Source organism: Loxodonta africana, chromosome 8, assembly GCF_030014295.1.
Source record: "Loxodonta africana isolate mLoxAfr1 chromosome 8, mLoxAfr1.hap2, whole genome shotgun sequence".
In the NCBI taxonomy this organism is placed as follows: domain Eukaryota; kingdom Metazoa; phylum Chordata; class Mammalia; order Proboscidea; family Elephantidae; genus Loxodonta; species Loxodonta africana.
The window spans coordinates 41,150,546-41,177,796 of NC_087349.1; the positions used below are offsets into that span (position 1 = coordinate 41,150,546).

Consider the following 27,251-nt stretch of genomic DNA (forward strand, 5'->3'; position numbering starts at 1 on the left):
GTTTTTGAGCATTTGGTCTTCTCTTTTTTTATCAGTCCTACTTATTAGAAACAAAGCTTTGATATTATTTTTTATGTTTGTGCTCATTCATGCTTCTGAGGAGAAACACACTGAGCATGCTGAGGGACCACACAGCCCTGCTTCACTGATGGTGGTCACAAATGATTTAGTCCATTGGAAAAACAAGCCAGCGGGACTCAGTAATGGGTTACCTCAGGTGTTCTTGTGTGTTCCCAGCAACCTCAGTCGTTTCCATTTTGTTTCCATTGCATGCCATTGGCCATTAGCTGTGGTGTGTCTTTAAGATGCCCCTCTTGAATAGCATCGTGAATAAAGGAGAGCCTTGTGAGGACAGTGGTTAACCAAGATGTGTGTTTTTGGTGTACAGATGTCCCAAATCCTCCCTTCGATTTAGAATTGACAAATCATCTCAACAAAAGTGTTCAGCTGTCATGGACACCTGGTGATGACAACAACAGCCCTATTACAAGTATGTGGTGTCATTTGATTTAACTGATAAACTTAATGGCCATTTTTAAAAGAAATTTATAGTATGCAATTTGAATTCCTTACGGAGATATTTTCTGGCGTTCTCTCTTCTTTACCAGTAGGACAATGCTTCTATTTAATTATGGACTCTCTTCAGAGCCAGAGTTTTTCTGTTTATAGCTTCAGGCAGAAGGCACTAATTAATTGCTGAGGGTGTTAACTAAGCAAGTATACTTTCATTTTGTGTTTAAGATCCCTAAGTATCACCTTAAATTTCTACCACAATAAGAGGATGAATTGTAAATTGTTGTTGTTGCTGCTGTTAGGTGCTGTCCTGTTGGTTTCAACTCATAGTGACCCTAAGTATAACAGAATGAAACACTGCCTGGTCCTGTGCCATCCTCACAATCGTTATTATGCTTGAGCCCATTGTTGCAGCCACTGGGTCAATCCATCTTGTAGAGGGTCTTCCCCTTTTTCACTCACCCTCTACTTTACCAAGCATGATGTCCTTCTCCAGGGACTGTCCCCTCCTGATAACATGTCCAAAGTATGCAAGATGACGGCTCACCGTCTGTGCTTCTAAGGAGCATTCTGGCTGTACTTCTTCCAAGACAGATTTGTTCTGGCAGTCCATGATATATTCAATATTCTTCGCTAACACCATAATCCAAAGGCAACAATTTTTCTTTGGTCTTCCTTATTCATTGTCCATCTTCTGCATGCATATGAGGTGATTAAAAACACCACGGCTTGGGTGAGGTGCACCTCAGTTCTTATAGTGACAGCTTTGCTTTTTAACACTGTAGAGAGATCTTTTGCAGCAGACTTGCCCGACACAATGTGTCATTTGATTTCTTGACTGCTGGTTCCATGGCTGTTGATTGTGGATCCAAGTAGAATGAAATGCTTGACAACTTCAATATATTTTCCATTTATCATGATGTTGCTTATTGGTCCAGTTGTAAAGATTTTTGTTTTCTTTATGTTGATATGTAACCCATACTAAAGGCTGTCATCTTTGATCTTCATCAGCAAGTATTTCAACTCCTCTTCACTTTCAGCAAGCAAGGCTGTGTCATCTGCATATTGCAGATTGTTAATGAGTCTTCCTCCAATCCGGATGCCCCATTCTTCTTTATATAATCCAGTTTCTCGGATTATTTGCTCAGCATACAGACTGAATAAGTATAATGAAAGGATACAGCCCTGATGCACACCTTTCTTGGCTTTAAACCACACAGTATCCCCTTGTTCTGTTCAAACAACTGCCTATTGGTCTAAGTACAGGTTCCAAATGAGCACATTTAAGTGTTCTGGAACTCCCATTCCTCGCAATGTTATCAATAATTTGTTATGATCCACACAGTCGAATGACTTTGCATAGTCAATAAACACAGGTAAACATCATTCTGGTATTCGCTGCTTTCAGCCAGGATCCATCTGACATCAGAAATGATATCCCTCACTCCATGTCCTCTTCTGAATCTGGCTTGAATTTCTGGCAGTTCCCTGTTGATTTACTACTGCAGCCACTTTCGAATGATCTTCAGCAGAATTTTACTTGCATGTGATATTAATGATATCGTTTGATAATTTCCACATTCTGATGGATCTCATTTTTTGGAGTGGGTACAAATATAGATCTCTTCCAGTCGGTTGGCCAGGTAGCAGTCTTCTAAATTTTTTGTCATAGATGAGTAAATACTTGCAGTACTGCATCCATTTGTTGAAACATCTCAGTTGATATTTCATCAATTCCTGGAGCCTTGTTTTTTGCAAATGCCTTCAGTGCATCTTGGACCTCTTCCTTCGGTACCATCAGCTCTTGATTATATGCTACCTCCTAAAATGATTCAATGTCAACCAATTCTTTTTGGTACAATGACTCTGTGTATTCTTTCCATCTTCTTTTGGCGCTTCCGGCATTGTTTAATATTTTCCCCGTAGAATCCTTTAATATTGCAACTCGAGGCTTGAATTTTTTCTCCAGTTCTTTCAGCTTGAGAAATGCCTACCATGTTCTTCCCTTTTGGTTTTCTATCTCCAGGTCTTTGCACATTTCATTATAATCTTATATTAGATATTCATTTTGCCCATTACTCTGGAATAAAAGGATCGAGGAGAAGGTGCTGTAATTCCCAATCTATATATTAGGAAATTGAGAATTGGTGAGTAAAGTGACTTTTCAAATCCAGAGTTGGTAACAGAACTGGGTGTAGATATCAGATCCATTAACTTCCAACCTAGGTCTGCTTTCTTTTCATTGGACACACTACAAAATGGCACTTTCAACAATGTCAGCTCCTCACCTTGATGGCCTAAGCCTAGGGGATAAAAGCAGGTAAGAGACCATGCAATAAAGACACTGAAAGACCTTAAAAAGTTTTGACTATAGGTAATGGTAGAGTTCTAATTATGAAACTGAAAAGATCCTTAAGAGAGCAGAAACAAGTCAGAAGCCTAAAATATATTATTACCTTCAGGTAGACACTGCAGAAAAACTGAATATGTCTCTGATGACTGCCTAAGAATACTCTAAAATGATATGTGTGTTGACTTATTGCACCTCCTGGTAAAGAAGAATATTTCCAATGAAGTTCAATGAAGGCCGCCTATCTATCTTGTGTTATTTAATGCTGCTCCTTCCTCAACTGAGTTTTCAGGGTCCTTGATCAGAACATTCATTCTGCCATGCTGAGTCTTCCTGCTAATTCAATACATTGGCCAGATGTGCCTGGTTGCCTGGGATGCTCAGAGGTGCTCTTTACCTATCTTAAAACAATGCCATTAGATTTCAAACCATTTTCCCTCATTTATTCGTTCAGTTCTTTATTCAGCATGTATTTATTGAGTGCCTAATTTTAATATGTGCTAGGCTTTGTTCTAAAACAAAACAATCAAAAATCTCTGCCCTTATGAAGCTTTTATTTGGCGACACAAGATAAAATTAATTATATATATATATATACACATATATAATTATGTTGTGAAAAATGCCATCAATTATAAGGGTATATATATGTATACATATATACACATGCACACACACATACACACTGCTCAGATACCCCTCACGAAAGAAACTGCTACAAGGAAAATTAACTGACAGACTCCATCTGCTGCACCTAAGGGATCCTCAGCGTTGTTCACACTGCGGTCATGCTCTCCCAGAGCTACTTCTAGCCAGAGACTGAGCACAGCAAGGCTCTGGAGCTGGGCCAGACTTAGTGCAGGGCTCCTGTAATGGGCCACCTTTGCGCCAATGCTCCCTGTAGACTGGCTGAGACAGTCTCAGAGCTACAGTGCAGTCAGAGGCTTTTTCTGTTCACTCCTTCCTTCTCCCTCTCCTTAATCAGACATCAGATCTGTAATGTAGACTGAAGGTTCTCCCTGCCTGCAACTGCTTTTTCTCCCTATTATCATCCATGGGCATTTCTCCAAGTCAATCTCTTGCACTTCTAATTTTCTCTTGGCATCCGCTTTCTAAAGGGTTCAAATACATACATTATCTATACACACATGGTTTGAATGTGTATGTGTGTGCACACATGCACTATGCCAAAAAAAAAAAAAAAAAGCAGGAAAAGGGGATGAGGAATATAGGCAGAAGAATAATTATGAATAGAGTATCAGGATAGGCCACACTAAGAAGGTAACATTTGAGTGTGTAAATACGTTCACGAGAAAAAGGTGAGTCAGCACACTATGTAGTTATCTAAAGGAAGAACTTTCCATGGAGAGCAAAGAACAAGTGCAAAGGCCCTGAGGCAGGGGCATGCTGCTAGGAGGCTAATGTGGCTGGAGTGAAGTAAGCAAGGGGAAGTGGAGCAGGTGAGAAAATCAAAGAAGTAAAGAGTTGGTGGGCAGTGGCAGAGTGTGAAGGTGCAGGGTTGGGAAGCCGTTGGAGGGATATGAACAAAAGAATGGTGATTTGATCACTCTGGCTACTGTCTTCAAAGTGGCCTATAGGAGATCAAGAGTGGAAACAGGAAGACCAGTTAGGACCATAGTTCTCACACTGCCCTGAGATGCCCTGTGGCGTCGTAGCAGACTTACAGGAGTACCTCAGGATATTTAAATCTTGAGGAAAACACAGTGACATCTGTCAGACACAACATGAACTATTAGCTCAAGTCAGTTTGCAGTTTCAACATTATATTGCTGTCATATTTTAATAAATGTCATATTTCTGCACAGCTGTGATAAAAAGCAAGTACCACATGAAAATCATTGTGGAGCAGGAAATAAGGATGATGGTGTCCAATATATTTCCAGTGTTTGAGAAGTTGTTCAGTGCCCAATAGGTTCCAAGTTGTTAAGACATAAATTTTTATTAAGTTGTATGAACCTAATTACTTAATAAATGGAAATATTAGGTATTTCTTTGGGCTTAAGGAAGACAAAAAAAAAAACCTTACTGAGACATTAAGTGTGCCATGAACCAAGAAAGTCTGGGAATTTCTGAATTAAGAGGTTATGCAGCAATTCACACAGGAGATGACGGTGGCTTGGGATAGGCTGAGAGGGATGGAGGTGCTGAGAAATGGTCAGATGTGGGATATATTTTCAAAGTACAGAAACAGAACTATTGGAAATTTGAAAGACGGGAAGGATCCAAGAAATCCAAGGTTTTGACCTAAGTTATCAAAGGGGAAGGGAAGAAGAACCAGATCAGTTTCGGTCCTGTCCAGTTTGAGATGCCTTTAGAGACAACCAGATGGAGTTGTTGAGTCAGCAGTTGGTTATCCAAGTCTGCAGTTCAGGGGAGAGTCTGGGTTGCAGACACAAAGGTGAAAGTCATCAGCTTACGAGACTGGAGATCACCAGCAAATCAGTGTAAATTTAAAGAACTCCAACTTCAACTTAACCCTAGAGAACTACAACACATATAATACTTCTAACTTTTTAACTCACCTTTGTATCTGTAATTCACAACTTGGTACCTCCTATTATAAAAAAAAATTGGCCATCTTTTCATACATTTAAATTTTCCTAGGGATATACGGATCACTTCTAAATAGTTCTAAGTAACTAAACTCAGCATACTAGAGAAAGAATACCAAATATTATTGGATGTCAAAAAGTATTGGGGATAATGCTAGGAATCTGATATCAAAATATCTTCATAGGATTATTCTTAGGAGTAAAACAATTCATGTTTGGCTACTCTTATGAAGTCTTTTTGAGTTATTTCTAGCAACCAGCCCCTTGGATGACATTTGAATTTCCTTTTTATTTTAAATACCTATTCCTACCTTTAGAGGAGCCCTGATGGCACAGTGGTTAGGCACTTGGCTGCTAACTAAAAGGCTGGTAGTTCCAACCCACCAGAGTTTCCATCGGAGAAAGATGTGGCAATCTGCTTCCGTAAAGATTTACAGCCTTGAAAACCCTGTGGGGAAGTTCTATTCTATCCTGCAGGGTAGCTATGAGTCAGAATCAACTTGACAACAATGTGTTAACTCATAACTTTTGCCCATTTTCCACTTAGTTTGTTGGTCCTTTTCTTACTGACTTTTTGAATATGTACTTAAGGAAATTAGCCCTTTGATATTATGTGTTACAAATATTTTTCCTGATTTGTCCTTTGTCTTTTGATTTTATGGAATTTGGGGGAAGGGGCTACAGAACATTTTTACTTTTTCTGTGTTAAATTTATAATCTCTTTCCTTTTTTTCAGTTTTTTTATTTAAATAATATTTATTGTGCTTTAAGTGAAAGTTTACAGATCAAGTCAGTCTCTCACACGTAAGCCTATATATACCTTACTCCATACTCCCGCTTACTCTCCTTCTAATGAGTCAGCCCGCTCCCTCCCTCCAGTCTCTCCTTTCATGACCGTTTTGCCAGTTTCTAACCCTCTCTACCCTCCCATCTCCTCTCCAGACAGGAGATGCCAACACAGTCTCAAGTGTCCACCCGATGCAAGTAGCTCACTCTTCATCAGCATCTCTCTCCAACCCATTGTCCAGTCTCTTCCATGTCTGATGAGCTGTCTTCGGGAACGGTTCCCGTCCTGGGCCAAGAGAAGGTTTGGGGACCATGACTGCCGGGATTCTTCTAGTCTCAGTCAGACCATGAAGTCTGGTCTTTTTATGAGAATTTGGAGTCTGCATCCCACTGTTCTCCTGCTCCCTCAGGGGTTCTCTGTTGTGCTCCCTGTCAGGGCAGTCATCGGTTGTAGCCGGGCACCATCTAGCTCTTCTGGTCTCAGGATGATGTAAATCTCTAGTTCATGTGGCCCTTTCTATCTCTTGGGCTCATAGTTATTGTGCGACCTTGGTCTTCTTCATTCTCCTTTGATCCAGGTGGGTTGAGACCCATTGATGTATCTTAGATGGCCGCTTGTTAGCATTTAAGACCCCAGATGCCACACTTCAAAGTGGGATGCAGAATGTTTTCATGGTAGAATTTCTTTTGCCAATTGACTTAGAAGTCCCCTTAAGCCATAGTCCCCAAACCCCTGCCCTTGCTCCGCTGACCTTCGAAGCATTCAGTTTATCCTGGAAACTTCTTTGCTTTTGGTCCAGTCCAGTTGAGCTGACCTTCTCTGTATTCAGTATTGTCCTTTCCTTCACCTAAAGTAGTTCTTATCTACTAACTAATCAGTAAATAACCCTCTCCCACCATCCCTCCCTCCCTCCTCGTAACCACAAAAGAATGTGTTCTTCTCAGTTTATACCATTTCTCAAGATCTTATAATAGTGGTCTTATACAATATTTGTCCTTTTGCATCTGGCTAATTTCACTCAGCATAATGCCTTCCAGGTTCCTCCATGTTATGGAATGTTTCACAGATTCCCCACTGTTCTTTATCGATGCGCAGTATTCCATTGTGTGAATATACCATAATTTATTTAACCATTCGTCCGTTGATGGACACCTTGGTTGCTTCCAGCTTTTCGCTATTGTAAACCGTGCTGCAATAAACATGGGTGTGCATATATCTGTTCGTGTAAAGGCTCTTATTTCTCTAGGGTATATTCCGAGGAGTGGGATTTCTGGGTTGTATGGTAGTTCTATTTCTAAGTTTTTAAGAAAACGCCAGATAGATTTCCAAAGTGGTTGTACCATTTTACATTCCCACCAGCAGTGTATAAGAGTTCCAATCTCTCCGCAGCCTCTCCAACATTTATTATTTTGTGTTTTTTGGATTAATGCCAGCCTTGTTGGAGTGAGATGGAATCTCATCGTAGTTTTAATTTGCATTTGTCTAATGGCTAATGATCCAGAGCATTTTCTCATGTATCTGTTAGCTGCCTGAATATCTTCTTTAGTGAAGTGCGTGTTCATAACCTTTGCCCACTTTTTAATTGGGTTGTTTGTGTTTTTGTGGTTGAATCTCTTTCCTTTATGGTGTCTGCTTTTTTATGCTGTGCTTAGAAAGAAAGGTCTCTTCCTCTTCAAAGATGATTTATAAAATTCTCCCATGCTTTCTTCTACTCATTTTAGGGTTTCTTCTTTTTACATTCAAATCCTTGATTTGTTTGGAATTTATTTTGTTAAAAAGCATGAATTAGGAAAATAAGAGCTTTTTGAATTAATAATAAATATTTCTTATGATGAATATCTTTGGCAGTTTCCCACATTTGATAATCACATCTCTGCACCTTTGCATATCCTCGTCCTCTGCCTGAGACATTCCCTCTCCCATACCTTTCTCCTCATTTGTCTAACTCATCCTTCAAAACTCAGAATGAAGTGCTCAAAACCACTTAGGTGAACACTTCCTTATTCCGCCTCCCTTACTCTGGGTAGGTACCTCTGCTACGAGCTCCTATGATCTGAAGAGTCTGTGTCAGCCTCTACCACACAGTGAATATGGTAAAAGTCTGTTTCTCTCCTTGTTTTCCACGAGCTCCATATCTCCAGGGCTGAACCCAGTTCTGACACTCATGGCAGGTGCTCGTCGTTTGATGACTGTGTGAAAGAAGTGCATGGTGCAGATAAGTAACTGTCCACCACATTTATTTGGATTTTCTGAATTTTGGAAATTAACTGAAAGGTTGGTGGTTCGAACCCACTCAGCAACTCCACGGGAGAAAGACTTGGCAATCTGCTTCTGTAAAGATAACAGCCAAGAAAATCCTATGGGGCAGTTCTAGGCTGTCACCTGGGGTCGCTATGAGTCAAAAGTAACTTGACAGCATCTAAAAACAACAACTTACATGATTTAAAAAATTAGAATTTCTGTTCTCTTAAAGAGGGGAAACTTACACACGACTGACGAAGGACCCTCTCATTTCTACCAAGTAAACCTCAATGTGACAGACCACGATATTTTTCATTTGTGACGGAATAATAAGGATGCTTGCATGAGAATTAAACAAGAATCGACAACAAGGTCTGATTGATAACTACCGCACAAAGATCACATACTCAGAACCACCGAAAACTTTAAAAAAAAAAAACTCGTAGCTATTAGAATGACAACTTTCCCAAGAATATATGGACCACTTAAACAGTTTTAAGTCACTAAATTCAGCATACTAGAGAAAGAATACCAAATATTATTGGATGTTCCTAAGTATTGATAATAGTGATAGAACTCTGAAATCAAAATATCTTAATATAACTTTTCTTGTAAGTAAAGCCGCCAGTCATGTTTGGCTACTCTTGTTAGATTGTCCTATTAGTTATCCCTAGCAACCAGCCCCTTGGGTGACTGAATTCACTGTTCTGGGTTTATGTGTGTGTTTTGCCCAGAATTCATCATTGAATATGAAGATTCAATGCATGAAGCAGGGCTGTGGCACCACCAAACTGAAGTTTCTGGAATCCAGACCACGGCGCAGCTGAAGCTGTCTCCTTACGTGAACTACTCCTTCCGAGTGGTGGCGGTGAACGGCATCGGGAGGAGCATGCCCAGTGAGGTGTCAGAACACTATCTGACTAAAGCAGCAGGTAAAGTCAGGTTTCTGTGACATGAAATAAAACAGAAAAGCTTTCCGCCATTTGAAACAAACCAAAAAAAAAGAGCTTACACATGTGTGGCTGCTTAACTTCCAGAACCAGATAAAAATCCCACGACTGTGGAAGGACTAGGATCGGAACCTGATAATTTGGTGATTACTTGGAAGGTGAGCTATGAAGCCTTCAGCTTGCTTCAATATATTTTTAGAGTTTTTAAAAAAAAGTTCTTTTAACGTAATTTCTGCATTAAAATCCCATCTTACTCATTTTTGAACGATATATATATATATATACACGTTATATTTCTTTATATATTTAAGAGGCAGTATTGTTGATCGCTGAAATCTTGGCCTGTGGACCAAAATACATGGTTGCAAATCCCTGCTCTACCATTTACTAACTGTATGAACTTAGGCAAACTGTTTAACATCTCTTTTATGCATGTATATCATGGAAATAATAATAGAACAAACCTCATATGATTAAAGAAGTTAATACATGTAAAGCACCTAGAACAGTGCCTGGCACATATAAATATGCTCAATAATACTAGCTAATAGTATCATCATTATTTAGAACCATCTGGAAGGCATGCGCCAAAATACTTTTGATAGTTAACTTTTTTTATTTGTATTTTCTGAATTTTGAAAATTAACATATATTTACTTGTGCAGTTTTTAATATTATTTTAAATGGATCCATCCATTATTCATGTCCAAACATAAATACATGCACAAACAGGATAGAATGGCAGGCCAGCCTCTTGTTTGTTTGTTTTAATGGAGTAGCTTACAAGTTTCAGTCTCCAAGTAAAATGGGCAATGACGTGCTATCACGTGAACAGGAATATGTAAAAGAAACTATAAAATTGAAGTGTTTTTAAGAGTCACCCACCCTTGGCCATGGAGCTAGAGTTGGAGAAGCTTATGTGATATTTACTGCTTTATGTAATTTGCAACCTTTGAAATGCTGATCCCAAACAAGCTTTGAATCTCCTCACAAGTGAAAAAGATAAAAGCTCCCTGGAGAAAATTGTTAGGAGTTGTATTTTAGCATCTCAATACTCACTTTCTTCAGGTCTGAGAATTGAATTCACTGTTCCAGAAAAAGGCTGTGCAGTCCATCTGTTTTTAAAGCTCTGGTTATTTGGCTTTTCTTGTAGCCCTTGAATGGTTTTGAATCTAATGGGCCAGGCCTTCAGTACAAAGTTAGCTGGCGCCAGAAAGATGGCGACGATGAATGGACGTCTGTGGTCGTGGCCAATGTATCCAAATACATTGTTTCGGGCACACCAACCTTTGTTCCATACCTGATAAAAGTTCAGGCCCTAAATGACGTGGGGTTTGCTCCAGAGCCAGCTGTAGTTATGGGACATTCCGGAGAAGACCGTAAGTGTCTAATGCTGTTTCATTTATACTTTTATGAAAGTCTAGGGTTTGCCTCCAGCAAAATGAACTTACTAAGGTACATGCCACGGCCATCTCCAGAGATGCTGAGGTTGGGATGGAGGGAGGTGGCAATTATTTTGCTGACCATCTCTGGTCATTTAAATAGCTTGCTGTGTAAAAAAGAGATATTCAGAAGGTTAAAGGTGGTTACTTTAAAATATATATATATTGTTCTCACAAAGTCCAATGAGTAGATACCAGAAAATCTACTCTCAGCGCTTGAGAATCCTTAGGATAGGGCTGGGGCATGCCCCAAGCTGAAATTATGAGTGACATTTTTGCATGAAATCCAAAATAACATTGATACTTCTACCACCTCCCTGTCCTTTTCCTAGTCCCGATGGTGGCTCCGGGGAATGTGCGTGTGAATGTGGTGAATAGTACCTTAGCTGAGGTACACTGGGACCCAGTACCTCTGAAAAGTATCCGTGGACACCTACAAGGCTATCGGGCAAGTGAAGCGACACCTTCATGTTCTTTCCTCAGTAACAGAGCACCAGCATAAGCACACAGCAGAAGGTTGGAGGAGACCTCGGCAGTCATTTGGTTTATAACCTCAGGCAGGGCACATATAAGGGCCCCAACTAGTGTTGAATCAAAATCTCACTGCCTGCAAAGTTAGGAAAAAAGACCTTTCTTCGTTTTTCCCAAAGATGATCTAACATTCTGCCATCTCAAGCATTAGCGCAGGCACCAAATGGGGAAAACTAATTTTAAAAGAACAACATGTAACAAACCTGCACTTAACTTTAAAACAATATCGACCACATTTTTTGAACTCACTAAATTATCCTGGAAATAATTTAGACGTTTAACATAATTCAGATTATACTTCAAGATCATGTGGTCATAACGAGGTCATGTTATGTACATCAATTATCATTTTTTTTTAATTTTTTATTGTGCTTTAAGTGAAAGTTTACAAATCGAGTCAGTCTCTCATACAAAAATTTATAGACATCTTGTTTTTTTGCTATATACTCCTAATTGCTCTCACCCTAATGAGACAGCACACTCCTTCCCTCCAGTCTCTATTTTCGTGTCCATTTGGCCAGCTTCTGACCCCCGCTGCCCTCTCATCTCCCCTCCAGACAGGAGATGCCAACATAGTCTCATGTGTTTACTTGATCTGAGAGGCTTACTCTTCACCAGTATCATTGTCTACCCCATAGTCCAGTCCAATCCCTGTCTGAAGAGTTGGCTTTGGGATTGTTTCCTGTCCTGGGCTAACAGAAGGGCTGGGGACCATGACCTCTGGAGTCCTTCTAGTCTCAGTCAGACCATTAAGTCTGGTCTTCTTATGAGGATTTGGGGTTCGCATCCCACTGCTCTCCTGCTCCCTCAGGGATTCTCTGTTGTGCTCCCTGTTAGGGCAGTCATCGGTTGTAGCCAGGCACCATCTTGTTCTTCTGGTCTCAGGATGATGTAGTCTCTGGTTTATGTGGTCCTTTCTGTTTCTTGGGCTCATAATTACCTTGTGTCCTTGGTGTTCTTCATTCTCCTTTGCTCTGGGTGGGTTGAGACCCATTGATGCATCTTAGATGGCTGCTCGCTAAAATTTAAGACCCCAGAAGCCACTCTCCAAAGTGGGATGCAGAATGTTTTCTTAATAGATTTTATTATGCCAATTGACTTAGATGTCCCTGAAACCATGGTCCCCAAACCCCCACCCCTGCTATACTGGCCTTCAAAGTGTTCAGTTTATTCAGGAAAATTCTTTGATTTTAGTTTAGTCCAGTTGTGCTGACCTCGCCTGTATTGTTGTCTTTCCCTTCACCTAAGATAATTCTTATCTACTATCTAATTAGTGAAAGCCCCTCTCCCTCCTTCCCTCCCTCCCCCGCTAATTATTTTTGTTCTTGGGAAGCACAGAAGACTGATTCATGGAGACTTTTGATTGATAGGCAAAGAACTTTTTGCACCAAAAAAAAAAAAAAAAAAGTCACTACTTTGATTTGCTGTCCCTGACTCCTAGAGGTCAATTTTTGTACTGCATCATGTTCAATTTTATTTTTCTAACATTGCCAAATTCTATGTGTGTATGTTGATGTCTCCTTTAAAATACCTTTAAATTTCTAAGAATAATTTTAGAGAGCATCATCAACAACAATTCTGGATTAGTCATCAAAGTTAATCAGTTCATCTCTCCAAAAATTATACCTATATTTTCAATTAAATGATTCATTTTGGCCTAGTGGAAAAGCCCCTGGACTTGGAGTGGAGGATCCTTGATAGCTCTTTGGTCTTAGGCAAATCACTCAGTGGCCTGGAGCCTCTTCTGTAGTATCATAGGAGGAGTAATAATACAACCTCGCTGTGGTTGAGTCGGAATCGGCTTGATGGCAACAAGTCTGCTTTACTGTGGTGGTTGTTAGGACTAAACTAAGTGAGATATTATATATGAAGTTCTTTTAGCTCTGGGAAAAAAATATAAATATTGGATAGTAATTTTTATTTTTAGAATATTTCCTACAAGTAAAAGACACTTAAATCCTATTTTCATCCATTTGTCTCTTGTTCTAGAAAGAACTATTTGAGTCTTACGCTGTTACATTTATTTCACTTATACTCCCCCGAAAAGTTATATAACCCAGCTTTATCATGTATCTTTAACTCAGTTTTCCTTCATTATCTGTGAGCTTCTAATCCCTCTTGCCTCAGAATCAATATTCATTGGTTTTGCCAGTAATTTTCTTTTTAAGTGCACCAAGGAAATTTTCTGGAAAAAAAAAAGAAAACTTTAAATTTGTGAGCACAAGGAATTCTGTTTGTTCCTTTGTATGTGAATGACTTTTGTTCTTGGTGTTTCAGATTTACTACTGGAAGGCACAGAGCTTATCTGAAAGAAGCAAACGTCACATTGAGAAAAAGATCCTCACTTTTCAAGGCAGCAAGACTCACGGCATGTTGCCTGGACTGGAGCCCTTTAGCCACTACACAGTGAATGTCCGAGTGGTCAATGGGAAAGGGGAGGGCCCAGCCAGCCCTGACAGAGTCTTTAATACTCCAGAAGGAGGTATGGGGTAGACACGTATCTGAGATCTCAGGAACATGTGCCACAGCCTGGGGGAACTCCATGTGCCAGATATACTGGAAACCAAATGTGATTTTCCCATAGATGAATATAGTATACACGAAGATGGCAAAACATCAGTTCATATGAGGCCGAAGGGGTAAATGGAAGCCTTCAGAACACAAAATCCTGTCCTAAAATTCCCTCTCCCTTGACTTAAATTTTGTCTTCACATTTAGTCATGTTGCCTGAAACCCTGCTAATATTATGCTTATTTGGGTCATCAGCTTTCTGACCTAGAGTGAGTTATATAAGCCTAAATATGACAACATAAGAAAAACACCTAGCAAAGAAAATATTTTTTGTAAGTTGTAGTTCACTTCTGAAGTTCCTTTCTCAGAGTACCTTCATATTTATTCTGAAGTTGAGCTGTGTTAGAAGGTAAGATCAATATACAAAGATGTAGTAATGGGAAGAGGAGTTTGTGCACAGGGGCATAGGGAGCCTGAGTGGGTGGGGAGAAAGTAAGCCACTAGTGAGAAACATTTGTTGCTGTGGTTAGGTGCCATCAAGTCGATTTCAACTCGCAGTGACCCCATGTGACAGAGTAGAACTGCCCCATAGGGTTTTCTTGGCTGTAATCTTTACAGAAGCAGGTTGCCAGGTCTTTCTTCCACAGAGCTCCTGAGTGGGTTAGAACCATCAACCTTCGGGTTAGTAGCTGAGTGCTTAAGCACAAAATGACAGGATTTAGTGTCCCAGGAGGAAAAGAGGTGAGGGAGAATTTCAGGTTGACTCCCTGTTTTCTGGCCAGAGTGAATGATGCCATTAATGGGTCTGGAAATACGGTAGGTTGGGTGGGGAGGTCATGATCATGAGGGAGAGCAACCACCATCAATCATCTTCATAAAAAAGTAAGCAAAAGAAGACTGGGCATGTTTCCTCTGGAAATTTGGCAGGCTCTGCCTTAAAGAACCCTAGGCCCCTCAGGCCTCCCCCAGGGCCAGGAGTGTGGCAGCTTTGGAGCTTTTTTTCATCACCACTGGCTCCTGGCCAGCTGTCAGCTCTCGGGCTAAGAACAACTGTGCACCTGGGCAAGCTGGCCCATGACCAAAGCCCAGCAGGCAGCATATTCTGACTGTTCAGAAGACACCTGGTTTGTTGGGAAAAACGGTCCTTAATGGCTCAGAACATGGCCGCTTCAGCTCAAAGGTTTGGTTAAAATAATTTTACTAGTAACCAAACCCATTGCCGTCGAGTCGATTCTGACTCACAATGACTATATAGGACAGAGTAGAATCGCCCCATAGGGTTTCCAAGGAGTGGCTACTGGATTTGAACTGCTGACCTTTTTGGTTTGCAGGCAAATACTTAACCACTGCGCCATGATGGCACCAGTTTGCTTTTATTGACACCATCCATGAAACAACTAAGTACTTAAATATTTGATATGGATCCATATGAAAGCTAGTCTTTATGTATTAAGGGAAGATAATTTGAAGCTATGAGTCAGAATTGACTCGACGACACTGGGTTTTTTTTTTTTAATTTGAATCTAAATGAAAAATAGAGAAAGAGGTTGGCTGAATGAGTACATGTCACAGGTTTGTACTAAAGTATTTTCAGCTGCTTAGGAATAAGAATGAGTTATGGAGAACAAAACACCTTGAATTGGGTCAATATGGTGAAGTAGATTATTTTAATCGACCATGAAACATTCACAAACCTTCGTGCTGACTGTACGTTCTCGTTACCAGTCCCCAGTGCTCCGTCCTCTCTTAAGGTTGTTAACCCCACACTGGACTCGCTCACCTTGGAATGGGATCCACCAAGCCACCCAAATGGCATTTTGACTGAGTACACCTTGAAATATCAGCCGAGTAAGTCAACTGGGAAGAGGAGAAGGGAAAATATGATTAAAAAAAAAAAGTTTTTTTGTGCCTGTAGACTATATACATATACTTTTTAGTGCTATTCCAGAAGGAACTTCAAATTTTATTTTTGAAGGAAAAATTATGGGTTTTGTATGTTATTGAAAATTAAGTAATCTGTAGAATAATACAGATTTTTGAGGGTGGAGTTTAGGGGAGGGCTATCATTACCTTATGTAGGCAGTACCTGTAACTAGTAAATGCTAACAAAAGTGGTTACTTTGGCACATGGCTTCTGGAAAAAGTTTGAGATTGTTTGATAATACACAACTCCACCTGCAAAACACAGAGATAAGAAATGCTATTATGGTTCAACTATAAATTCCTCTCCCTTGTAAGCCAATGTAAGCTTTCTCTCTGTTATGCCATGTAATAACCATATATGTAAGATATATATAGGTGAGATTGTTGTTTTTTGGTGCCATTAAGTCAATTTTGACTTATAACAACCCCATGTGACGGAGTAGAATTGCCCCATAGAGTTTTATTGGCTGTAATCTTTACAGAAGCAGGTTGCCAAAACCAAACCCATTGTCATCGAGCTGATTCCGACTCATAGCAACCCTATAGGACAGAGTAGAATCACCCCATAGGGTTTCCAGGGAGGGGCTGGTGGACTCAAACTGCCGACCTCTTAGTTACCAGCCAAATGCTTAACTGCTGTGCCACCAGGGCACCTTGCCGTTTTATCGGAACTGTAAAATATTATCACTTAGTTACGTCAGGCAAAGCATGAATGTCGGTTCTGACTCATAGTGACACTATGAACAACAGAACGAAACACTGCCTGGTCCTATGCCATCCTCACAATCGTTGCTACCTTTGAGCCCATTGTTGCAGCCACTGTGCAATCCATCTTCTTGACGGTGTTCCTCTTTTTCACTGACCCTGTGCATTACCAAGCATGGTGTCCTTCTCCAGGGACTGATCCCTTCTGATAACATGTCCAAAAAAATAAGCAGGGACAGGATTAAAAAATTCAGTGTAATCCAGGTTGACACTTTTATTCGACACATGTATTTATAATAGTATTCCTGTAACAATTAATTGTGAATGCACTTGTTTGTTATTTCTTACTGACAGTTAACAGCACACATGAATTAGGCCCGCTGGTAGATTTAAAAATTCCTGCCAACAAGACACGCTGGATTTTAAAAAATTTGAATTTCAGCACTCGATATAAGTTTTATTTCTATGCACAAACATCAGCAGGATCCGGAAGTCAAATAACAGAGGAAGCAGTAACAACTGTGGATGAAGGTAAGATGGGTATGTATAAAATCCATATAATTATAAGTGTCCTAAAGCTATCACTTCAACTGAAATTTATGCTTTCTCTTTCCTTCTTAACATGGAGTATGCATCTTACCCAATTACTACAAACGCTTTTTTGTAAGTTCTCATTCTGATGTATTATAAAATCAATTATTTAATTCATATTTGGAATAACTATTTGATATTTGTTTTTCAAATCCAAGTAAAACTTTTAATCTCCCATTAAAATATTGGGGTGGGAAATTATATTTTGCCACACTTGAATTCAAAGCTCAAGGCAATGTTTTTTTCTAATCTAGACTTATATATGTATTTATATATATAAACACATATAATACACATATATATACACATACAACATACCAAAAACCAAACCCACTGCTGTCGAGTTGATTCTGACTCATAACGACCCCACTGGGTTCCCAAGGCTATAAATTTCTACAGAAGCAGACTGCCACATCTTTCTCCCACGGAGCTTCTGGTGCTTTTGAACTGCCAACCTTTTGGTTAACAGTCAGTCACTTTAACCATTGCACTATCAGGGATCCCTCTGGTTCTGATTCATTGGAAAATAATTTGCTAGTTCACATATTGATTTAGATTTTCTAGTAAGGAAATTGGAACAGTCATTAAATAGTGTGTTTGTTTTGTGTTTGAGCAACGAATTTTGTGTTTTGGTATTTCATCTGGTACAGAGAAAGCAAAATAGCCCCATCAAAGAATCTTAAAAAAGAATTTATATCATACTTTTAAAAATAATTCTGGAAATACTCAATTCAATGAAAATGATCAAAAATATTGCAAAAGGTTTTCTGTCTCTGCATGTCGTTAACTTGTTGAAGTCCTTAAGAATTATTTGTTACATTATCTTCCATGGCATAAGAAATGGACATTTCCTCTCCCCAAAAAATGGTTGGAAATATTCTTAGCCTCCTTAGATAATATGCAAGCATGAGTAATGCACCTTAAGTAATGTGTGGATTTGATTACTGGGTAGGTTTGGAAACACCAACCTATCTTTGACCCCGGGACCTGGTGTGGTAGACTTTATTCTTCTTGCATGCTTTAGCATTTTAGTAAGTGTTTTTATATCGCTATACATGCTCATGGGTGTGTTACATCTAACTATATAGTGTCCTATTTCTGTTTCCCTTCATTAAAGCTGGTATTCCTCCACCTGATGTAGGTGCAGGCAAAGGTAAAATGATTAATTTGCATGACTTTATTCATGTGTGAAATTTGCAATGTTAAACATGGGGAAGTGCAGCATGGGTAAAAAAAGAGAAAATACAATGTGGTTTAAAACACCAAATGAAAGATAATAAAAATGAGACGATCTTGGCAGATTTGGGTTTTAAAATTAATTTCTAGTCTTTTTTACAAGTAGAAAACTACACGTTGAGTTCTCCCACATTTTTCACTCGAGTTATCCCTGGTCCAAATCCTAATCTTAGCTTTGAATAATATGACTGCGGCTGAATCAGACAGGACCAAAGCTGTGGATTTGTTGCAGGTCCTCTGTATGGGCATACCACATGTGACCAGTTGCTGTAGTCAACTCTGACTCATGGTGATCCCATGTGTGTCAGAGTAGAACTGGGCTCCACAGCGTTTTCAGTGGCTGATTTTTCAGTAGACTGCCAGAGATTTTTTTCTGAGGTAGACTTGAACCACCAACCTTTAGGTTAGCAACCTTTGCACCACCCATTAACTCCCAGGGTAAAAACAGCTTATGAGGGATCAGATCAACCGAGCCTCCTGTTCTAATCTGAATTAGCCTCACTCTTCATAGACACAACGTACACTTAGCTGGCATTACACTCCACCATCCATTTGGAATTTCAGTTTAGCAATACCCTATAGCCGGCATGGAAAGAAAATTTTCCCCACCAGGATCCCCAATGAGCGAGTCTTTCAGTCAAGCCTGCATGTTCTGCTGAGTTGTGTTACTCCATCCTGTCTTCACCAAACTGCTCAAGTCTCCTCCTTCAGGGTAATACGGGGTAATAACAAACAAGCCATAATTGGTTGCTTTTGTCCTTCCTTATTTCTCACAGCTCTCTGGGTGAGAAAGATTTGTTGGGAGACTGGTGCTTGAGTGAGTTGTAATATGTCTTCCACCTTTGGCAGTCCCAGGGTGCCCACAATCTTTGACCCTTGGCTATTGGTTGAGAGGTCAGCTTCTTAGGGAGCAAGATAGCCCTACCACAGAGCACCGTTTTCACGTGGAGTACCTATGGTCAGGGGTGTTCTTGGGCTTTGACAGACTAAAAGGATGCAATGGGAATGAAAAAAAAGAAGATAGACGTGCTTTGCCCTGAATTATTCAAATCTTGTGAGCTTATGCCTGATACATTTCTTCTGTTTTCCTAGAAAATATACATTTCTTCTATTATAAATTCTATATGTTTATTCTATATATAAAATGTGTGTTTGTTTATATTTGGAGCCTTGCTAAATTGTAAAATGCAGATCAGATAGATGTGGGGGTGACTGGATGAGAACTGTAGTCGTCAGTAATCTTCATAAGTTATACATGTGTTTTTAGGCTTGAAAGAACAAAGTTGAAACAATTCCATAATATTGTAGAAAGAAGTAAATCTTTTATATGTTTGCTTTTCCCCTGGGATAGTTAGGTATCAGTTAAAATCCTTGGTTGTTTTACAATCGTCTCCTGCTGGGTTCCCCTCATAACCTTTAACTGGAGGATTCCAGTGGAAGTCCGGCCCGTTTTCCTGCTCAGTGAACAGGTCACTGTGGCTGTGCCTGGAGCTGGTAACAGTCGTGTGGGCTGCAACAGAGCTGTGCTGGCGTGCATTTGCACTTTCCACTGGCTTTTCATTTTAGAACAGGACCTGTATTCCACTGCCAAAAGACATCACCCCCTGTTTTTAATGAACTAAAATGAAAATCTTTATTAAAACAAGTTAGGTTTTACCATTTAATGTTAGCAAATTAAATTGTGAATTACTTATGATTGTAGGGACAAGCAAAAATAGGGTGTTTGAAGGTTTATTAAGCCCCCAATGTTGAGATCCAAGGATCTCAGATAAGAAGGGAAGCAGCTTACAAAATAGAGCTAAATCTGACTTTATTTTCTAATTTTTTTTCTGTTAATAGTGCAGCAGGAATTAGACATTGCTTACATGAAATGATGACGTTTTACTATGGTGAGATTTTAAACTGCTCAGGAATAATTTGTTATCCTGGGATTTCCTTCCTTAAAAATATTTCTTTTTCTAGTCTAAGAATGAATTATATCCATTTCTCTATTTCTCTTCTCCATTCGGAGTTTAGATGCTCTCTGAGAGAGGCAAAAACAAGTTTTCCAGAATCCTTCCAAATTTTAGTATTTTTTTGATATATATGTATATATACTATTTATATTTTATAGCAGCTTGTGTATTCAAACTGCCAACCTTTTGGTTGGCAGCCAAGCTCTTAACCACTGCACCACCAGGGCCCCTTTTATATTTTAATTTAAAAAATAAAGAGAATTAATAAGAGATAAATCATTGGGAGAAAATGTGTGTGATATCCTTAGCTATAGAAACATCAGCTAGTAACATGATTTTAATTCATTTCTGATCAAAGAGGGGAAGAGATGCATTTGAATTTACTTTTTCTAAATTGTTTTTTACAGAATTTAAGATATGTTAATGAAACTCAAACTTTCGGATAAATAATTACAAAAGAATTGTTTAAACCACAAAGTAGTCGCAGGGATAATTTAGTTAACCTTATTAATGCCATACTAATCCTTTTCTTACCTCATTCAATATGTTTAAAATGAACATGGAAATACTCTTGAGATATCAGGAATCATTTATTTTGATCCATTCACTTGTCTGGCTAAATCTTTAATATTTGTGTAAGAATTGTAGTTGTTTGGCTGTATTTGTTTAATTTCTATGTCACTTTTTTTTTTATTAAGTAGTTTCGGTCTGGGATTCTAGGAAAATTGCCAATAAACCTGTGGAGGTATCAATAAAAATGAACTTTCTAACACACAGATAATGGGTTTGGATTATGGTCCATAGCATTTTACTCTCTCATCCTTGTTAGCAAGGATGAGAGAGTAAAATGCTATGGACCATAATCCAGACCTGTTAGAACAATTTGTGCGGCTACTAGTTAAGGTGCAGGAATAGAGAAAATAGGGAGAAACCAGGGATAATAGGGAGAAACTACGTTGCTAGACAGGAACTGAATCCAGAATCTTGACTAATTAGCAGCCTGCTGTTCTGAGCCAGTTAGGGCTGAGGGGAGGCCAGACTCTCACTATCTCACTATCCTATCATATCCAGAGTTGTTGGCCCCACTGCTACCAGTTAGGTCAAGAAGCGAGGAAATGTTAGAGAACCAGTAAATCAAGTTTACAGTTCACGACTTTATTTGGCCTGGAAAAAAAAAAAAAGATTGCATAGAAAGTTCAATCAGTTCAACAGCAAATATTTATCTGGCACGTAAAATCTATCAGCCTTAGGCCCTGACTCTGATGTGCTCAAATCTGGCAGAAAAGATCAACACATAAAAAGAATAATAGATGCCAAACTAGTAACTCGAACAAAATTCCATCAAAGCACAGAGCAGTGAACCATTTCTTTTACCAAACAGGGATAGGAAATGCTTCACAAAGAAGTCATACTGAACTGGGCCTTGAAGGACAGATAGAATTTTGGGTGGGTGGAAGAGTGGGACATAAATTCCTGGCAGAGAGGCGGAAGCAAAGGCATGGGGTTGGAAAACTCAGAGAACGTTTGGGTGATACGCAGCAGTCCAGGTAGAGGATGTGTGGAAAAAGAGAACCCAAAGTAATTGAGGCTGTAGGCAGTGCCAGATGTGAACAGCCCTTCACAGCTATGAATGCCTTGCTAAGGAACTTGGGTTTTCCTGTAGGCAGAGGAAAGCCACCCAGGTTCAAGCAGGGAAGTGAGAGGAGTATATTTGTAGTTTAGGAGCCTAAAATGTAGGCAACTACCTACCCGCTGCCTACTCACAGAGAAAGGCTTATGATAAGGACACTAAAGCCAGACTGCTGGGAGAGCTCAGGTGAGAGATGACCTAATGGTCTCATTACCCTTCACATCAAGGTGCTCAATGGGTATATGTTCAGTAAGTGAGAAAGTGGATGGGGGGGGGGTTAAAAGGCAGGAGAGTTCGAATTCTCTATGATAATAAAGTGGTCAAACACCATAATCGTAAGAAATTGGGATATCTTCTCTGAATGTCTTCAACAATAATCTAAATACACTTCTATTAGAAATATTTCACTGTAGTTCTGTCTTGAATATCTTCCATAATTACTCCAGGACTAATTTTTTCAGTTCCATGATTCTAAAAATTTTTAAAGAAAATTTTACTTTGCCTGGGTTCTTTCTGACTGATGTCTTACACACATGTACATATTTACCGTCTCTGTTGATTGATCATATTCCTATCATTATCTATTCCTTTATAGGAAATTTTCTGAAAACTGAAGTTAATTAGGCCCACAGAAGGGTTCTGTATTGTTCAGTAATCACTTTTGCTCTAAGGTGTTTCTCTGTGCTCAGCACAGAGGGGCACACAGCATACATGTGCTATCAACTTATATTCCAGTGGTCAAGTACATTACTTTAACTTCTTTAATATGTTTCTCTTTTTGATCCTAAGAAATGCTATTTCATTAAATTTATTTCAGTAGAGGTCTTTAGCTTCTAGATTAGTGGCATATTTCAGAATTTAATTTTAGAACCTGAGTAAACCCATTGACACCTGTCTTAGTTATCTAGTGCTGCTATAACAGAAATACCAGTGGGTGGCTTTAACAAAGAGAAGTTTATTTCCTCACAGTCGGGGTATCATCTCCAGGGGAAGGCTTTCTCTTTATGTCAGCCTTCTCATCAGTCTTCTCCCAGACTAGGAGCTTCTCTGAGCAGGGACCCCGGGTCTGAAGGACGTGCTCTGCTCCTGGCACTGCTTTCTTCGTGGTATGAGGTCCACCCGCACCCCTCCCCCAGCCCCGCACCTCACTTCCCTTTCCTTTTATCTCTTGAGAGATAAAAGGTAGTACAGGCCACACCCCAGGAAGACTCCCTTTACATTGGATCAGGGATGTGACCTGGGTAAGTGTGTTAACAATCTCACCCTAATCCTCTTTAACATAAAATTACAATCACAAAATGGAGGACAACCACAGAATACTGGGAATCATGGCCTAACCAAGCTGACATGTATTTTGGGGGGACACAATTCAATCCATGACAGACACTTTCTAATTTATTATCCCAGGATTTTTTTTCCTCTGAAATAATAAATTGGCCTTATTTATTTTAACTACCCAAGTTAATCTATCTATACATATATTGTCTTTAGTTGATAGAATTGTCAGCTTCAGATACTCAAATAACATTTTTTAATGACTTTAGATGTTGTCTTTACTCATTAGTGAACAGAAAGCATCATATAGTCTCCATAATTTTGGTGTTTTAAGAAGTTGTTTAGAAGTAGCACTATTGTTTTTCAGAACATGATACGCAACAAACTCTTAACAGGTACGATTGACTTTCTCTCTTGGATGTGTCAAGTGAAATAGTTCTTGTTCCTTTTATTCTTTCTTATATTCTGTTAAAGCATATTTGGCAATTCGTTTTGCAACTTCTCTTCCAGTATACCCTAACCACCCAACATTCTCGAAAGCATGAGTTCCTCACCTGGGGTCCAAGAACTTCCCGGGGTCAGATTCTCAAAGAAGCCTATGACTCAAAACAAGTCAAAAGCCACTATTCTAAGGAGCATTCCTCCTAACTCCAACACAAATTCTTTAAAAACCCACACTGAGATGACAAATAGAACTGAAAAGCAGCCACATTGGATTGGGTTTTACCTTGCAGCCTCTGAAACTCTGTGACTTCTGTCCCCAGCATTGTTCAGTAATCCCCCTCCTGCTGTATGTCAGTTAAGGAAGACTGAGGTGTTTCCTGGGACTCTAGGTACTGCATGCCAGTTTATGTTATTTGGGACTCATAAAACAGAGCTCATAAATTGAGTTTTAGTATATATCATTATTTCGGATTGTTAATTTCTTTCCTAATTTAATAAATGAAAAAACTTTTTGTAATGAAAGTGAAGTATGAGTGAACCCTAAACTTCAGCAGTAAATTCCAACTTAATTTTTCTTGCAAATTTTCAGAGTATTTAAGCTTATATTTGTGTGTACGGTGCTGTGATTTGATTGATTGTTTTATTTTTCTATTGTATATTCAGTTCAAGCAGTAAAACCCAGGATCAGGGATCTTACTGCCGCAGCTGCTGAGACCTCTGCCAATATCAGCTGGGAATATGAGGGACCAGAGCATGTCAACTTTTATGTTGAATATGGTGTGGTAGGCAGTAAGAAACAATTTCATTACCTGATTTTTAATCTGGAGGATACATTTCAAGAGATTAAGAACATTTTTAAGAATTGGCTGTGGATCATCCTGAAAAATAGCTTGACCCAATTAAATGAATCCAATTTATCTAAAAAATTATAGTGGACTGTCAGCCTATGTATTTTACACATCACTAGGAAAACTTTTTTTCATATTATTGAAAACAAAAGAGAGAGTAAGTTCAATTGTATATGTTGTTTTCCTATCATGATACTTAAAAACTGGTCCTAAAACCTCCACATGTACAAAATAGTACTAATGACTCATTATGCGTCTAAGTGCAGTAGAAAAGAAGAAAAGTTTGTTCAAATTGGACCTTGATGTAGCAGAAATCAAACAGCTGACTTGAAAGTAGTCATTTTGCCCAAAATATCCAACAGAATTTTGCTGGAAAATGCTGAAAATTAACACTTTGGGGAAGCATAAATTGTGTTTCAACTGATGATATATTCCCAAGTCCAGTACTGTACGTACAGCCTGGTCACATGTACCAGGGGATGGGGAAGCCTTCATTTTCAGCGGTTTGTGAAAACTCAGCCCCCTACTCTTTACTGCAGAGTGCTCTGTGTATAATAAGATGGGTGGGCAGTGAATGTTTGTGACAGAATGTGGAACACAGTCCAGTTGTCTACATAGGCCTTTACCATACAAATAAATACTTTTCTCAATAACTCTGTCTTTAGGAATAGCATTACTCTGGAAAGGTTAAATCTATAAATTGATAAATTTGGAGTATTTAAGTTTACAAAAGGATTCATCCTGTCAATCTTCAAAAACAATTCTTCCCATAGTTCATTTGAGCTACTTAATGGATAACAGTTCTTTTTAGAAGCATTTCATAAAAACTCAACACTTTTATGAGGCAATGTGCAGATTAAAAAAGCTTCCTAAGTATTAAAAATAACATATAATACAATGGGAGTGTATGCAATTAATGTGCAATCTGGATATCCAGTCAGTTTTCCTCTGAGGATATTTTCGTGTAGTTTTGTTTCATTTAAATTGATTTATTTGACATGACTGGGTGTGTGGTAAACTGAAATAATAAGCCTAAGTGTTCTAGATTTTGTCTTTAGCTTATAATTTTTTCTTTCTTGAAGTATTTAAGTGACTTCTGGTCCCTTAAAATATTCAAATTTGTTGTTTTTTGCAAAATTTCCGTAGGCAAAGAAGAATGGAGGAAAAAAATTGTAAATGGTTCTGGGAACTTCTTTGGGTTGAAGGGTCTAATGCCAGGAACAGCATACAAAGTTGGTATTGGTGCTGAAGGGAACTCTGGTTTTGTGAGTTCAGAGGATGTGTTTGAGACAGGCCCAGGTGAGGCACATACCACCCCAGTCCTGGCTCACACTTGGAGGTGGAAGCCCTGAGTGCTCCCGTCTGAGACAGGGCTAGTAGAGCTGTGTTATGGCGTGGGCCACAGATATCTCTCCATGGGGCCCTATCGGGTTGGGAGTGTTGGTTTTGAATCGTCTTTGGCTCTTCATATCAAACGAATTACAGAATTAGCAAATCATCTTCTAACCACATTCTTGCCAAAAATAGAGGTAAAATAGGATTTTTAATTTACATTATTTAGATAATTCCATTTTTCATATCCCTTAGCATGTATAAACTTCCCTTCAGAGTTAAAATGAAATTTTTGAAATGCTTCTGAAGCTGAAATAAATCTTACTGACAAAGTCACAATTTTTTATTCCAAAATGGACTATAACCCAGCAAAACTTGCAGTTTGATTAGACAACAGCTGATGTAACTATTCTCAAATTCATATGGAACAAGAAATTGTACAATTCATATATTTTTATCACCCAAATTTGACCACCTTAGTAATTTGATCGTTATCAAATTAAATAGACAAATTAAATTTCCTGGAATAATTTAATTAAAATGAAAGTTCCTGGGATAAAGAAAAATGTTCATATGAAATACAGGAATATTCATATTTGCTCACAAGATTGAAAACCATCTCTGCTTCTTTACATTTAAACAAGGGTTGCGTGGTGTGTGTTCGTTTTGTGATTCTTACATCCATGTTGTGTTCAGACACTTCATTCATTCTTGAGAAAATGTCGCATACCCTGTAGAGCCCACAGTCAAAATGTGTGTTTCATGTCTTTCATTTCCCTGGCATTATGATTTTTAAAGTCATTTCTTGTCATTTAGAAAAATACAGTTATACGTGCTTTTTTAAAAAAAGAAACCAAATGTAATATTCAATAACTTATTAAATTACTTGTTAAAAATATTCACTTGCTAAAATCGTAATGTTTTAAAGAAAAAAAACTTTTTTATGTTATTCTGTTCCTTGTGTTCTTTATATTCATTTATGTAAATATTTCTGGAAAAATACGGACTTAAACTTGGAAGGGGAATAGCTAATCGATTTATGGTTACTATTACAAGATTTTTGTTTGTTCTTATTGATAGTGTTTAGCTTCAAAATGCTGAAAGCTGAAGTAGGTATCCTGTCCACCTGCCACTGGAATGCTGTAATAGTCGAATACTAACATTTAGTGGGCTCTATAAATTTTTTTTTATACCAGGTAAATGCTTTTCGTGGGTGTTTTCATTCAGTCTTTACAACAATCCTATGAAGTAATAGGCACCATTATTTGCTTACTTACACTACACATAAATACTCTCAGAAAGGTGGAGTACCTACCCAGGTCACCCAGCTAGAACGTGGTAACCGGTGGCCATCGAGTTGAGTCTGATTGACGGCAACCCCATGTGTTTCAGAGTAGAACTTCACCCCTTAAGG

The 27,251-nt window shown here is 38.8% G+C and overlaps 1 protein-coding gene across 2 annotated transcripts in view; it reads left to right on the plus strand.

The window, feature by feature from the left end:
• NRCAM (neuronal cell adhesion molecule) overlaps positions 1-27,251 on the plus strand; it is an 85,377-nt gene that overhangs the window by 40,271 nt on the left and 17,855 nt on the right. Inside the window, exons 16-26 of one of the 2 annotated variants that reach the window (XM_064289827.1) lie at positions 389-490; positions 9,199-9,396; positions 9,502-9,572; positions 10,568-10,793; positions 11,189-11,304; positions 13,665-13,869; positions 15,624-15,746; positions 16,881-17,066; positions 18,235-18,270; positions 24,321-24,446; positions 25,652-25,804. In XM_064289827.1, coding sequence (XP_064145897.1) covers positions 389-490; positions 9,199-9,396; positions 9,502-9,572; positions 10,568-10,793; positions 11,189-11,304; positions 13,665-13,869; positions 15,624-15,746; positions 16,881-17,066; positions 18,235-18,270; positions 24,321-24,446; positions 25,652-25,804 — 1,542 coding nt within the window. The remainder of the gene's footprint in view (positions 1-388; positions 491-9,198; positions 9,397-9,501; positions 9,573-10,567; positions 10,794-11,188; positions 11,305-13,664; positions 13,870-15,623; positions 15,747-16,880; positions 17,067-18,234; positions 18,271-24,320; positions 24,447-25,651; positions 25,805-27,251) is intronic. The other variant, XM_064289828.1, reaches the window with a different exon arrangement.